Source organism: Prionailurus viverrinus, unplaced genomic scaffold, assembly GCF_022837055.1.
Source record: "Prionailurus viverrinus isolate Anna unplaced genomic scaffold, UM_Priviv_1.0 scaffold_33, whole genome shotgun sequence".
In the NCBI taxonomy this organism is placed as follows: domain Eukaryota; kingdom Metazoa; phylum Chordata; class Mammalia; order Carnivora; family Felidae; genus Prionailurus; species Prionailurus viverrinus.
Genome location: NW_025927604.1, coordinates 6,922,093 through 6,938,069, shown reverse-complemented (window position 1 = coordinate 6,938,069; position 15,977 = coordinate 6,922,093). Strand labels below are relative to the sequence as shown.

At 40.6% G+C, this 15,977-nt stretch overlaps 1 protein-coding gene across 2 annotated transcripts in view; it reads right to left on the bottom strand.

Moving 5' to 3' along the window:
- The window catches only part of CPSF3 (cleavage and polyadenylation specific factor 3), a 39,495-nt gene that overhangs the window by 15,998 nt on the left and 7,520 nt on the right, over positions 1-15,977 (bottom strand). For both annotated transcript variants that reach the window (XM_047845266.1, XM_047845267.1), the window contains exons 5-11: positions 14,981-15,158; positions 13,715-13,804; positions 13,126-13,276; positions 6,349-6,524; positions 4,939-5,097; positions 3,885-4,031; positions 626-778 (exon numbers count right to left, since the gene is read on the bottom strand). In XM_047845266.1, the coding sequence (XP_047701222.1) occupies positions 626-778; positions 3,885-4,031; positions 4,939-5,097; positions 6,349-6,524; positions 13,126-13,276; positions 13,715-13,804; positions 14,981-15,158 (1,054 nt within the window). The remainder of the gene's footprint in view (positions 1-625; positions 779-3,884; positions 4,032-4,938; positions 5,098-6,348; positions 6,525-13,125; positions 13,277-13,714; positions 13,805-14,980; positions 15,159-15,977) is intronic.

The following is a 15,977-nucleotide window of genomic DNA, read 5'->3' as shown; positions in this document are numbered from 1 at the left end:
TTAATGCTTATTTATTTTGAGAGAGAGAGAGAGAGAGTGAGCAAGTGAGCAAGGGGAGGGGCAGAGGGGAGAAAGAGGGAGAGAGAGAATCCCAAGCAGGCTCCAACCATCAGTGCGGAGCCTGACTCGGGGGGCTCAATCCCACGAAGTCATGACCTGAGCCCAAATCAAGAGTTGGACGCTCAAATGACTGAGCCACTCAGGCACCCCAAGATAAAATTCTTTTTTAAAAAAAAATTATATTTAATTTTATTTTTTTAAATGTTTATTTTTGAGAGAGAGAGAGAGAGAAAGAGACAGACAGACACGGATTATGAGCAGGGGAGGGGCAGAGAGAGAGGGAGTTACAGAATCTGAAGCAGGCTCCAAGCTCTAGGCTGTCAGCACAGAGCCCAAGGCGGGGCTTGAACTCATAAACCATGAGATCACGACCTGAGTTGAAATCAGACGCTTAACCAACTGAGCCACCCAGGTGACCCCAGGAGAAAATTCTTATAGTATACTAAGTAAACAGAAATCATCATTAAGCACATTATCTTGCTTTGATTAAAAGAAGGCTGTATTTTTAAGTATACATTTCCCTTTAGAAAAGACCTGGGTATGATTAGAAATCACAACCTTTTACCTTGGCTAGCTTTTCTCCTCTGAAATTCAAGGTCACAGCTTCTGTATTCCGAGGATTATGAACCTCTATGTGAACTTCATCGTTATCTTCATATTCTCGAATCAGGGCTGCTTTCAATCTGGCCATTTCATTTTGTTCTCCATGGACTAAAATCTACACAGAATGAATTTTCAGAAAGCACAGGGAAACACTCTTAGTGTGGGTTAATGATGGCCCCTATCTGACTTAAATACTGAAACACATATACTCGAAGTTATTAAGCTGAACTACTTTGAAGGATCTCCAGTCAATCAAACTTGTATAGGTATTTTCATTCTGTTTGGCCTTAAAAATCCTGAAGTGGAACTATTTTAAGAGAGAGTAAAGAAACTTCAACTTCAGTTTTTTGCCACTAACAAGACATACAACTTTGTGGAAGCTGGACTTTTTCTAGACTTCCGTACTCAACTGCAAAGGGCTGGACCGCGTGACTTCTGTAAACTCCACAGCCTCTACCAGCTTTAGATACATGATTCCTGTATCAAACTATTGCCACTCCTACTAATGAAGAAAACACCCATAGTTTTCTTTACATTTCTTAATACAAGCTTGTTTTTTTTTTTTTTTTTTTAGTTGACTTATTTTGAGAGAGAGAAAAAATCCCAAGCAGGCTCTGCACTGTCAGCACGGAGCCCAATGCAGGGCTCCAACTCACAAACCAGGAGATCATGACCTGAACCGAAATCAAGAGTTGGACGTTTTACTGAGCCACCCAGGTACCCCATCTTAATACAAGGCTTTCTAAAGAAGCTTTTTATAGGGGATAACAAAGACCTTTGATATTTTCTTCTGTTTATTATAGTAATACCAAATAAAATATTTCAGAACCAAATGAAATTGTGTTTGAGGGGTATGGACGACAATTGCATCAGATACCAGTCTCTTCCTATTCACTTTTATAACCTGTATTTTACAAGACAGATCATCCTTAATCTATAGATTGCTGCCTGGGCTAACAGAAGCCAACCCGGCATCACTACTAGACCTAGCAAAGAGCCCAGGCTTCGAGGCCTGGCTGCTTAAACACAATGCCCGGCTCTTCGAACACTTACTAGCTCCGTAAACTTGAGCAAGTTACGTAACATCTCGGTGTTCTCATCTATAACCAGTTGTTGGTTGTGAGGAGTAAGCAAGTTGATACACGTAAAACATGAGTACAGGGGTGCCGGGGTGGCTCAGTCGGTAGAGCACGCAACTCTTGATCTCAGGGTTGAGAGTTCAAGCCCCACGCTGGGCCAGAGATTACTTAAAACATGAGTACAGTACCTGGCACGTGGTAAATAATAACTGACAGCTGTTGCTCATTATTACTACCAACACTATTGTTACATTATCATGTAGATATACTTTTGCTGACCTGGTTACTGAAGGAAGGTAAGCATCGAGTTGAATCCAGGAATTTTAACTGTCAGCAGAGAGAGAGCCTGAAGAGCAATGAAATGGCCTGAGGATGAGGTGGTGACACCAGAGAGAAAGGGCAGTACAACACTCCCTCCCTGGCTTTAAAATGTGGGGGGAATATCCATAAACCACATACGCTAGGAAACACCTGTAAGGAGCCTGCGCTGTAGCTCAATTCGACCGTTCATGATGCTAAAAAGGAGAGGGATTTTTCCCCACCCGAGAATCTGCTTCCTAAGTAAGGACCAATGGGAAAATACCCGTGAGGACTACCATGCTAGAAAGAACTCAAAAACGAACAAAAAAGCACATGAAGGGATGCTCAACATCATCAGTCGTTAGGAAGTGAAAATCAAAACCACAATGAGATACCACTTCACACTTACTAGAATGACTATAATTAAACAAAGGCAACTAGCAAGTGTTGGCATGGATATGGGCTAACCGGCATCCTTGTGCACTGCTGGGGGGAACGTAAAATGGTGAGGCCGCTACGGGAAGGGTTAGTGAGTCCTCAAAAAGTTAACAACACGTGATCCAGTGATCACACTCTTTGGTATATGTGCAAAGGAACAGAAAACAGCGACTCAGATTCTTACAGGCCCATGTTCACTCTAGCATTACGTGTTCACGGGCAGATGTGCAGACAAAATGTGGCATCTACACACAACGGACTGTTATTTTCATCCACACAGAGGAATGAAGTCCTGATACATGTTACGATACAGATGAACCTTGGACATATTATATATATTTTATATGATTTCACTGACACGAAATATCTAGAATAGGCAAATTTACGGAAGTTGATTAGAGGTTACCTGGGGCTGGGGAGGAGGAAATGGAAAATTTTTGCTTAATAGGTACAATTTCTTTTTGGGGTGATGAAAAAGTTTTAGAAATAGATAGTGGTGATGGCTGTACAATACTGTGAGTGTAATTAATGCCACTGAATTGTACACTTAAAAAATGGTTAAAATTACAAGTTTTATGTTATATATATATTTTGCCACGATAAAAAAAACAACTTAAGAAAAAAAAATTAGCAGAAGGCTATTTCCTCTAACTACTTTCAAATACATTCAGAAAGGGCACTTCATCTGTTTCCCAGACACATATTCCCTGAGTGTTCTGTTGATTAAAAATACATGTTTTTTTTTTTTTTAGCTTTTCCCTCTTATCCCCTCCCTAGTCCCACCAAAATATAATTGTTATTTTCATAATTACATGAAACTTAAAAATATAAACAAAGCACATCAGTAAGGAGCTATGTAATACATTTCGTATCTATTTGGATCTTTAATTTCTACCATTACATGACTTGTCTTTCCCTTCTTTCCATCTTATTAAGCATTTACTACATGCCAGGCACCGTTTTAGATGCTTCAGATATACATGTTCTCTCACTCCTTCCTCACAAAAACCTTATGAGGCATTGTTATCCCTATTTACAAATGGGGTACAGAGAGGATAAGTAATTTGCCCAGGGTTACACAGCGAGTAAGGGATAGAATGGGGATCCAAAACCAGCATACTGCAAAGCCTGTGCTCTTAAGTTACTGGGGAGGCAACAGAAAGGGACAGAAAGAGCACTGGGTCTGGATCTGATAAGTGACCTCAGGTAAGTGGAGAAAATTACAGTGCACAGCTTGCCTAACTCAAAGGGGAGCTGTAGAGGTCAGATCCAAGTACAAGCAAAAGTGCTCTGTTGAAAGGCTACCTGAGCGACAAGCGGTGTTTGACTCGAAAACCAGCTGCTACGGTTTCTTGGGTATGTTTCTTTCCCCTTTAATGTTAGAAATCAAATTCATAGACTAACCACATGAGGCGGTTTCAAAGCACGGATAAATTCACTGGTTTGTTGGTAATCTGTGTGAGCAGAGAAAGAAATGTAATCAACAGACATTTTCAGCGGTAACTTCTGTCCAGACATGGTAGTGATTTCTTCTGGTTCAGACATGATATGCTGTGAAAAAGAAAGAAAAATTTAAAAAAGAAAAACAAATAAACTACCCAGTCAGAAAAGAAAAGGGACATTTTCTATTTTTTAATGCAGCCATAAATTCCTACATTAAATTTAGGACCTTTAGCACAAAAATCATTCTAATAGCGACTTAGTAAATATCAAATACTTATTTTCTTGAGCAAGCAAATATTTAATCAGGAAAGCAGGCAGGTTAACTAAATTTCAGTGTATTTGAAATACTGGAAGTGACGACTGTTAACTTGTACAATTGTACAATACAAGCCAAACTTGTATTCCCAACTATTCTCTTGCTTGGTAAAGTCGCCTTTCAAGCAGATGTGCTTCTATTCTGGAAGTCAGTTTTATTTTATTTTTTAAACATTTATTCATTTATTCTGAGAGAAAGAATCCCAAGCAGGCTCGTGCCATCAGCACAGATGGATGCGGGACTCGAACTCATGAACTGTGAGATCGTGACCTGAGCCAAAACCAAGAGTTGGACATTCAAGCCACTGAGTCACCCAGGTGCCCCGGGAATCACAACGTATTTTAAGAAATAAGACAAGTTATATAGATAACAGGGGTAAGAGAATGTGATGCTTGGATGTTCAGAAAGTGTTTCTAAAGTTCTGCACGTACTTCCCACAATGTGTACATCGCGCAGAGCTAACATCACCCATTGTGCATCGTTAGGAAGAAGGGCAATCAACCCAAACACCTTCTACGTCTTTTCAAGAGAATACATATTAGTAAACTTCTTCGGTGAATGAGGGTACTCATGTTTTTGTTGGTCTCAACTAGGTTCCCTTCCATACTTTTTACTGCAACAAGATTAAGTGCCTCTCAGACTTTAACGGGCTACCTTGGCAATTCTGATTAGGAATGACACAGTGGTCTCATAGCTGACCTTGGCAAGTGTCCCTTCTACACAGTACCCTGCTATAATGACGCCGTTCCTCTTATCCGTGCACCAGCTTTCAAAGAGCTCTCTGGATAAGCCACTTTGCATCATGCCCGGGGAGGCCATGACGACACTGGGACCAATGTCATCAAAATGATCCATGCTCTAAGAGAGAAAAAGGAATGGTAAAAGCGTGCTAAGCACCAGGGTTTGGCAAGGCTGTCCTTATTTTTAAAGAATAACGAAAAGGTAGGTGAAAAGATTGATCACACTGCTGTAAGGACCTCGGAGACGAGCAAACATTTTAAGTCTAATTTCTCAGTTCCTAAACAACTGAAGCTAGGAATGAAAGGAAAACAAAGTGATAAGAAGCAGTTCACTCTGTCCTTCTAAACCTTCTACTGGTAGTTAATGGGCTATTATAGGACCATTTTCATTGCCTAGAGGGCAGGCAGGAAAAAAGTAAGACTCAAATGGCTTTCTATCTGCCCAAGAGAGATTTCCAAAAGAACTTTCCCACTCACAATGGCTTTGCATACTTGACCAATATTTTGAGCTGGCCTAAAAAAATCTAACCAAAAAGTTTAACATTGTTTCCAGGGAAAACTTGGCTCTAGTTCTTAAGCAATTAACTCAAAAAATAATACTTTATGGACAGAGCCCACTTACAACTGGAAGATGACTTCTAGCACTTGAATTATTTGGGGCATTATTTTATTAAGAGTATAGCATTAACTTTAATAAAACAACATATATATTTAAAAAAAAATTTTTTTTACATTTATTTATTTTTTGAGAGACAGAGAGAGACAGAGCACAAGTTGGGGAGGGGCAGAGAGAGAAGGAGACACAGAACCGAAGCAGGTTCCAGGCTCCAAGCTGTCAGCACAGAGCCTGACGTGGGGCTCGAACTCACAAATCATGAGATCATGACCTGAGCCGAAGTTGGACACTTAACCGAGTCACCCAGGCACCCCAATAAAACAGTATATTTTTAAAACAACATTTTTTTAACTAAAGAAAATCAGCTTTTATTGAATGCTCTAGAAAAGTAAACATATGAAAATGTTCACACATGGAATTTGCAGTGCAAATCAAAAAGACGATTAGGTTTGAGGAAGGACAGAAAAACGTTAAGACGTAACATAAGATATTTTTCTCATCAAGACTTTCTGTTTCTGTGGCAGGGAGACTAACTTATTCGGCAATAGTAAATACCGAGAACCAATGGAGACTTGGAACGACTGGCAAGATTTAAGCAGAGGAGAATGCCAGTTGCTAAATTTTTGTTTTCCTGCAGGAAAATGGTGCCTGCTACAGAAAAGGCGAGACCTCAGCCAAAAGGACTCAGCCCCGGAATCAATGTGCTATCGACTTCTCTGTGTTTACCGGTCCTTCCTCTTCCTCAGCACTCACCTTGAGGTTACTGATGTGCTTGAACACAAAGGGATTGTTGATGTTGATCTGTTTGCGGATTTTGTCGTTCATGGCATTTACGTACGTCTGGTACACTGCCATGCACTTCTTGGCCAAAGACGACGCGTAGTATATGGGAATATCATGGAGTTCTGGGTGATTCTGCCAGTACTCGTCTAGAGAGATTTCATCAGAAACAAATTTCATTTTGTTATGCGGGATAAATAGTTCAAATAATAAGTGATACATGTAATTAATTTAAAGAAATTCAGACATCCAAGAAATAAATCAAATTTATTTGATATATATTTATTTGATAAATTTATTTGACATATACATTTAAAAATGTATATAAATCTGTATCTATAGATTTATATCTATATTTATAGAAATAAAAAAAACTCTATATATCCTTCTCTTGCAATTTCCACAAATCACTAATTTATGTGTTAACAGCAAAGATATCAAGGTTTGGAACCCCCTGGAGTGTTAGAAATGCAATTTGTAATTACGAGCACACAACAATTTGTTCAACATGTCGGCTATGTCTGCAGTAATTATCACCCTGCTTAAGGGTAAGCCACATTTAAGACATTGCTATGCACAGGGATGGAAAGCCAGGGGTGGGGGTGCTGGGCTCGGACCTTGCTTGTTTTCCTTCAGGCCACTTCCTCTCTCAGGGTCCCTTCTGATCCCTTCTGGTCCCTCCTGGTCCCTCCCGCAGTTGGCCTCGTCCTCATGGCTCTGCACCTGGTGGGCCTCTCACAAGGCTTGGCCCTGCCTGCGGACACCCAGGTAACAAGTAGCGGCACTCCTTCCTGGGACGCATTCCTAATGGATCTTGCCTCCTGCCCTCAGGAAGGGCCCTGTTCCAGGCTTGCTTCCCATTTTTCCTGGACAGTCTGGGACACCAATACCTTCCAGTACATTCCCTCCTGCTTTAGTCAGTCAGCCTGCTGTAGGCTGCTTGTAATCAAGACTCCGACTTCTGCCCCTTGGTGTCCCTTAGCGACCCTGCAGTCCTGTGGCGGGGACAGTTAGCTGCACTAGCAGCAGCTGCTATTTCCTGAGCACAGATTCTACGCTGGGTGCTGAAGAGGGCTCACGTAGGGTGTCTGCAACCACACAGAGGGCACAGTCCACATTTTACAGAAGGAACGGAAGCTCAGAAATACCAAACCACTTGCCCAAGACGCAAGATCACGCACTAGAATGCAGGCAGCTAGGATTTGATACTAACAGATGGCCGGAAGCCCTGGGATGCAGCCTCTGGTTGGAAAGCACGCCCCTTCATTCAACACATGTTGGCCCCCCCTTGTGCTTTAGCTCTGATGCAAGGTACAGAAGCTACAATAGAGCAAGGGAAGGGACTGTCAGGCTCTGAAGGTTTCCTAAGTGCCCAGCCCCGGCTAGGCTAACATTTCTTTCTTTCTTTTTTTTTTTTTTCAAATTGAAGTATAAGGTATAATTGACATATCCCATTAGTTTCAGGTGTACATCACAGTGATTCAATATTTTTATACATTACAAGATGATCCCCTACCTAGCATCTGTCGCCAAAATTATTACAGTATCACTAACCACATTTCCTATGCTGTATGTTACATTTCCATAACTTACTTGTAACTGGGAGTTTGTACCTCTTAATCCCCTTCACCTATTTTGCTGGACTCCTAAGCCCTCCCACCTCCAGCAACCAACAGTTTCCTGTATCTATGAGTCTGTTTGTTTGGTTTTGTTATTTTTTTAAAGATTAAAAAAACACATTTATTTTGAGAGAGCGCTCAAGCAGAGGAGGGGCAGAGAGAGAGGGAGAGAGAGAATCCCAAGCAGGTTCCTCGCTGTCAGTGCAGAGCCCAATGAAGGGCTCAATCTCACTAACTGTTGAGATAGTGACCTGAGCTGAAATTAAGAGTCAGACACTTAATGGACTGAACCACCTAGGCACCCATTTTATTTTTTAGACTGTACACGTAAGTGAAGTCATACGGGATTTCTTTCTCTGACTTATTTCACTATGCAATACCCTCCAGTTCCATCCATGTTGTTGCCCATGGCAAGACTTTGTTCTTTTCTAACGTGGAGTCACATTCTCCACTGTATATGCGTGCCACATCTTCTCTGTCCACTCATTCATCAATGAACACGTGGGGCATTTCCATGTCTTAGCTACTGTGAATAATGCTGCAACGCACAGGGGTGCATATATGTCTTTAAATTGGTGTTTTCCTTTTCTTCGGATAAAAACCCAGAAGTAGAAGGGGTGCCTGGTAGCTCAGTCGGTTCAGTGTCCGACTCTTGACCTCGGCTCAGGTCACGATCTCCTGGTTCATGAGTTTGAGCCCTGCATCAGGCTCTGTGCTGACAGTGCAGAGCTTGCTTGGGATTCTCTCTCTCTCCCCCTCGCTCTCTGCCCCTCCCACACTCTGTCTCTTAAAATAAATACATAAACTTAAAAAAAAAAAACAAAAACCAGAAGTGGAACTGCTAGATGGTATGGTAGTTCTTTTTTTAATTTTTTGAGGAAACTCCACGCTGTTTTTCAGTGGCTGCACCAATTCACATTCCCACCAACAATGTGTGACGATTTCCTTCTCTCTATATCCTGACCAACATTTATCTTTTTGTTTCTTTGTTTGTCTTTTTGAAATAGCCAATCTGGCAGGTATGAGACGGTATCTCACTGTAGTTCTGATTTGCATTTCCCTAGATGATTAGTGATGCTGAGTATCTTTTCATGTGCCTGTTGGGCATCTATATGTCTTCTTTGTAAAAATGTTTCTTCCAGGCTTCTGCCCGTTTTTAATCACGTTTTTTAAGTTGTGTAAGTTCTTCATATATTTTGGATATTAACCCTTTATCAGATGCATGATTTGTAAACATTTTCTCCCATTTAGTAGGTTGCCTTTTCATTTTGTGGCACATAACTATGTTTTAAAGAGTTCAAAAAAAATTAGCCTGGTCCTTACTAACTTAAACTTACAACATCAAAACTTATTTCTGAATACTAGTGCAAGACCTAAAAAGAAGATTGTGATCATAGTCCCAAGCCATGGAAGCTTTTATTTTTTAATTAATTAATTAATTAACTTATTTTGAGAGACAGAGAGAGAGCAAGCACAAGGTGGGGAGGGGCAGATAGACAGGGAGAGACTGAGAATCCCAAGCAGGCTCTGGGCTCCACGGGGAGCATGACACAGGACTCACACTAACAGTGAGACCACGATCTGAGCTGAAACCAAAGTCAGCGCTTAACGGACTGAGCCATCCGGGTGCCCTGACATGGAAGCTTTTAAAAATGACTCAGTAGAAGTTTACGCTGAGTAACAGACCATAACTTATTACCTTAGAGAGACTAAATCCTGTGACAATTTTAAATAAAAATGTATTCTCAATATTTCAAAGACTTATCAAAATTAGACTTTCTGTAGTTAAACTTTGCCAATTAAAAAACAGGACTGTCGAAAGAGTTAAAATAGTTTCTGAACACATACAAACAATATTACTGTACGACTATATTTTTTTGAAAAGCTGCTAAACAGTTTCTCATAATAAACAAAACCTGTTGGGGTATCTGGGTGGCTCAGTCGGTTAAGAATCTGACTTCAAAAAAAATGTGACTTCAGTTCAGGTCAGGATCTTATGGCTCATGAGTTCAAGTCCCACGAGCCCCACGTGGGCCCCTGTGCTGACAGCTCAGAGCCTGGAGCCTGCTTCAGACTCTGTGTCTCTCCCTCTGCCCCTCCCGTGCTCACACTCTGTTTTTCTCTCTCTCTCAAAAATACATAAACATTAAAAAAATTTAAAAAAAATAAAGAAACCTTATCAAATCATTAAAAAAAATAAACAAAACCTGTTGGCAATATATTCTTACAAATTGTGATTCTTTTTTTTTTTTTAATGGTTATTTCTGAAAGAGAGAGAGAGACAGAGACAGAGCATGAGCAGGGGAGGGGCAGAGAGAGGGAGACACAGAATCCGAAGCAGGCTCCAGGCTCTGAGCTGTCAGCACAGAGCCCAACATGGGGCTTGAACCCATGAACTGCGAGATCATGACCTGAGCCAAAGTCCGATGCTCAACCACTGAGCCACCCAGGTACCCCTAACATACACAATGTATCTTTAAAGGAAGGCTCATTTTACGAGAAAACTCTCATTAAATCCCAAAATATTATAAGAGTAGTAATGGTCAAAAGGTATCATTTGTTCTCCTAGGTGTACCTGCATTTAGAAAATGCATTAAATGCCTAGTATGCTATTTACATTTATTATTTCTAATTTTTAAAACAATTCATCTCTACCTTATAGATTAGGAAACTGAGGCTGAAAAAAGGTTGAAGAGTGTGGGAATGGTATTTTCCTACTTGATTTATAAGTAAAAACTCTATATAAGGACAGGGACTTCTATCATGTAGGTTACAAATATATTTCCTGCTTTGCCCTTTGCTTTATTCTGCTCATGTTTTTACTGGTGAAATTAAAAATTTTAATGCTGCCTAAGTTTTCACATACTCTTTTATTTCTCAAATACCTTGCATTGCCTACTGCATCCCAAGATCACATCACATCTCCTATTTGTGTGTGTATTTTTGTGGATACATTTTAAATATCAAAGAAAAGTTGAGTAACTTGCCCAAGGTCACACGGCTAGAACACAGATGAGATTTGAAACCACTCATTCAAATGGCTGCCCTCTGTTAATACTACATCACAAGGGAGAATTTAGGGGAAAAGGAACAACCAATTGCATAGAGGAGGAATCGCAATATATGCTCTGATGGCAGACTTGCCAGGTAAAATTATCAAATGCCAAATTAAACTTGAATTTCAGATAAAAAACACAAGATTTTCGGTATAAAAATAGGTTACTAAATCTTCGAGACACTTGTGCTAAAATATTCTTCATTATTTTTCTGACGTTAAAATTTAACTGGGTGTCCTATATTTTTATGTGCTGAATCTGGTGACCCAATTTGACAGTAACAGCCATGGCTTCAGCTTCCCAATTTCTTCTGTTCTTCAAATTACTTTGTTACGGAGACGTTTTAGTTCGAGACTTCTGAGGGCAAATTTGACTTGCAGTTAGAAAAAAAAAAAAGAAGCAACAGGGGCGACTGGGTGGTTCAGTCGCTTAAGTGTCCGACTTCGGCTCAGGTCATAATCTTGCGGGGTTTTTTGAGTCCTGCATCGGGCTCAGCATCTGGAGCCTCCTTCGGATTCTGTGTCTCCTCCTCTCTCTGCCCCTCCCCTGCTCATGCTCTCTCTCGCTCTCTCAATAATAAATAAGCGTTAAAAAAAAATTAAGAAAAAAGGAGCAAAAGAACATTGGATTGGCTTAGGGCACAGAAAATGCAGTCCTACTATGTCTGATCTCTCTCACAGATCAGCTTTCGAGCTGAGGTCATTTACTCCGTTTTTCCTTGTTTTCCTTGTCAGTGTAACAGGGACAGACTTATCTGCATCATCCTAGAGATGGGAGAGCTGAGAGCAACAGCTTGATGTGACCATTTCTAGTTCTTTGCACTGAAGCTCTTTACACACAAGGCGCTCAGTCTTTTTTTTTTTTTTTATTAAATTTTTTTTTTTCAACGTTTATTTATTTTTGGGACAGAGAGAGACAGAGCATGAACGGGGGAGGGGCAGAGAGAGAGGGAGACACAGAATCGGAAACAGGCTCCAGGCTCTGAGCCGTCAGCCCAGAGCCTGACGCGGGGCTCGAACTCACGGACCGCGAGATCGTGACCTGGCTGAAGTCGGACGCTTAACCGACTGCGCCACCCAGGCGCCCCAAGGCGCTCAGTCTTTAAGAAGAGTGCTTTCCCCAAACAGCACCACAGAATGTCTGAGTTAGAATCGTTAAATATAAATACATGCGAAGAGTGGTACCCAAAAATTTATACATGCTCATTGAAGTATTTGCAAAGTAGAGAAAAGCAGAAAATAAAAAAAGAAATCATCCACTTTCTCATTACGCAGGCTTAACATCTTTCCAGTCACTGGTGTATTGTTTTTTAAGATTTTAGTTTTAAGTAACCTATATATCCAACATGGGGATCGAACTTAGAATCTCGAGATCAAAAGTCTCATGCTCCACCAACTGAGCCCGCCAGGCAGCCCTATTTGTATATTTTTAAATAGGATCAGAGAACATACTGTTCTGAACTCTAACCTTCTGATTCCAATTAATTTTTTCCTTTTTCTTTCTTTTTTTTTTTTAGGTAGGGTCTGTGGGGCTTGAACTCACGATCCTGAGATCAAGACCTGAGCTGAGATCAAGGGTCAGACGTTTAACTGAAAGCCGCCCAGGCCCGCTGGTCCAATTATATATATTTTATATATGTCCATATGCATTTTATGTGCCAACATATACTTACTCATCTGTGACATGATTTTTTCCTACAAGGTGATATTTACTGACATGGTATTTTTTTAAAAATACTGAAGCAATGACTACTCTTATTCATAAAATTGTCTTTACATCATTTATTTCCCACACGTGGTACTGCTGGATCAAAGGGTAGCAGATTTTTCGGACTTCTGAGCTCACTGCAGAGAATTCTGAGGCTGATGGCAACCAGAAGGGGGCAATATTTATATTCCCAGTAGCAGTGCCCAAGGGCCACTGTTTCTCGGGGTTTTTATAGCTCCACATCTGCTTTTAGATGCAGAAACTCAAGCCTGGAAAGACAGAATGATCTAGCCAAGGCCAGGCAATTATCTTGATAGAGCCACACTCCAAGATTACGAAAATCCCCCAAATAAAAAGGAAAAGCATACCTAAGATCAAGAGCAGCTCCTGAGCCCTTCCAAGAGCAAAGACGGGAATGAGGCCTCTGCCCCCTCTGTTTACAATGTCATGAACAGTGTTACAGAATCTTGCTTCTCTCTCTTCACGCTTCTCATGGATGTGCGTCCCATACGTAGATTCCTAAATAAAACATTAGAAGTAGGAGACCAAGATTGACGATTCTCAAAGAATACAAAAGTGAAACATCAATAAAATGCAGAAGCAAAGTGACTCGTTTCTCCATTAACATGCCATTTACTTGAACACATACTGTTATAATACTAATTGGAAAAAAAGAGCAAATAAAAATGTTAGAATTCAGATCTGGCCAAGCAGTAAGAGACTTTTAGAAAATGGCATCAGGACTGGGATGCCTGGGTGGCGTTGGTTAAGCATCCAACTTTGGCTCAGGTCATGAGCTTACAGTTTGTGGGTTCAAGGCCCATGTCGGCTCTGAGCTTCCAACTTGGGATTCTCTCTCTGCCCCTCCCCTACCCACACTTTCTCTCGCCTTCTCTCTCTCAAAATAAACAAATAAACATTTAAGCAAATAATAAAATACACCACACTAACACTTACAATAATGAGAATGTCAGGTTTAATATTCGGAATTTCAGCTGCCATTAAGTGTCTATCTTCTTGTCTTGAGAAATCACCTGTGTACAAAAGCTGTGAAAAAAACGAAGCTAGAAAGTCAGGATTTGGAAGGCTTTGTTTTACTAGTAAATATATTTAGCTCATAAAATCTGAAGGTGAATTTCAGTAGAAACAGCAGCCCACAAGGGATGAAACTTAGATGGAATATTAATAATTCAAAGTGTATAACTTAGTTCAGTCATAAACCATCCAGTGTTTCAATTATTCCCTCTTAACTTGGGGGAATGATACACTCCCAGACGCATCCAGCACAGGTAGCCTGTGTATTAATAAACTTGAGAAGGTGCTCTGAACACCCAAGAGGAAAAGGGCATGATGAGGAAAGAAATCTACTGAGGTATACGGAAAAACCATCTAAAATGGAGGATAAAAATCATAGGAGGGTAAGCACCAAGTTTCACATGGGAGTATCGATCTGCCTTAGTGTTATTCTCTACTTATTTTTTGTGCCTCTGAGCAAACAGTAAGGATAAATGATTTAGCAATACTTAGTATAACTCGATATGTAAACGTTTCACATCTATGAGCAGCTGCTAACTATTCAGGACAATATTACGCCGGAGCATCAATTCTCAGCTCTGCCTACACATAGGAATCACCTAGAAAACTTAAAAAGAAAAAAAAAAAAGGGCAAAGCCACACCCTCAAATTGATTCAGTGAGTGTTTTTAATAAGGCTCCCCAAGTGATCCAACGTGCACCGGAAGTAAGTGCTGGTGCGGCCATCCACCAGTCTTTGACAAGTTCATGGACTCCCTTTGTCTTTTTTCCTCAAGGATGGCGGCAAGGATCTGTTCTGATTAACACCTGTCACTCATGCAGCACCCCCTTCAGGGGCTTACCCGTGAATGCCAAATCACAGTTTGCTGTTAAATAGGTGCAGCCAGGAAGAAAGTTCTGCCCTCATCATTCTCCTAAAGGACGCTGGAAAGGAACTGATCCTATAATACTGTGAAAGAACGTTAGTCTTTTAAGGAGCTTATTTTACTCTTTATAGTCGCGATAGAGGAGGTTGTACCGTGGGGGTATGAACCGTGATATTTAAAAGGAAGAAGTCTCAATTTAATTTTATCCTATGTTTCAGTGTGTAGCACTCTGCAAGTCTTACGGAACTTTCTTCAGTATCGCTTGCTGGCACAAAGCTCTGCACTCATTACTTCTGGGGAGGAAGTTGCCAGAGCAAAAGTACCTTCACGCCCGCGATCTCAATCATGAACATGGCAGCTCCTAGAACGTGGCCTGCATGGTAACACCAAAACTTGATTCCTGCAACTTCTTTAACTTCATGAAAGTTGATGGTTTCGATTTTGTCCATGCTCTCTTCCAAATCTGTCTCCGTGTACAGCATGTCGTCTGCTGATATGTTACTAAATTGTCAAAGATGTCAACGAGAAAAAACTGAAAGTCAGATTTTTTTTAAAACTCTTGAAACTCAGAGACTGTGAATGAAGGAGCCACAAAGTTATTTCACCTCATGGATTACACTATTTAGAATCTCTCGGACATTTTTTAATTCTGCAATTATAATAATAAAAATGTTTGGGGTATACAGCTACAAAACATGATTTTAAGCAAAGTACATAGTAAATTAAGGCAAAGTACTCTATGATGGTATTTCTCCACGTCTTTTTCTGCCCCGACACTCCCCAGTGACACACTCGCTCATATACATTGAACAGAGATTCTCATATCAGGATGTGAGATTTCTCTAAAAAGGGTAGTGTAAGTTTTCTCCTGAAAATTATACTAGTGTACTTCCAAAAAAGCAAAAGGGAGTCGTGGCTAAGGACACGGACTCCAGTGCCAGATTGCTTGGGTCTAAATCGTAGCTTTGTCTCTTACTATGACCATCACAGGCACGTCACCTAGCCTCTCTGTGCCTCCGGTCCATCACCTGGACAATGGGATTCTTAACAGAACGTGCATCATGAAGTTGATATGAAGATTAAATGAGTTAACATGCTGAGGAGTGCGGACTGTGTCTGCACATGGTAAATATCATTCAAGTGTTAAGCAGAATAATTATTACTAAGGGCACCTCTTCCATTCTTTTGTATTTATGTGTGAAGATTAATAAATTGTATCCAAGCTACTCCTGGAATATACAAATTAAACAGTAAGCTTTCCAAGGCTAAAAACGTATGCTGTACGTATCACAAAAATACTTGTAGCTTGTCTGATTATCC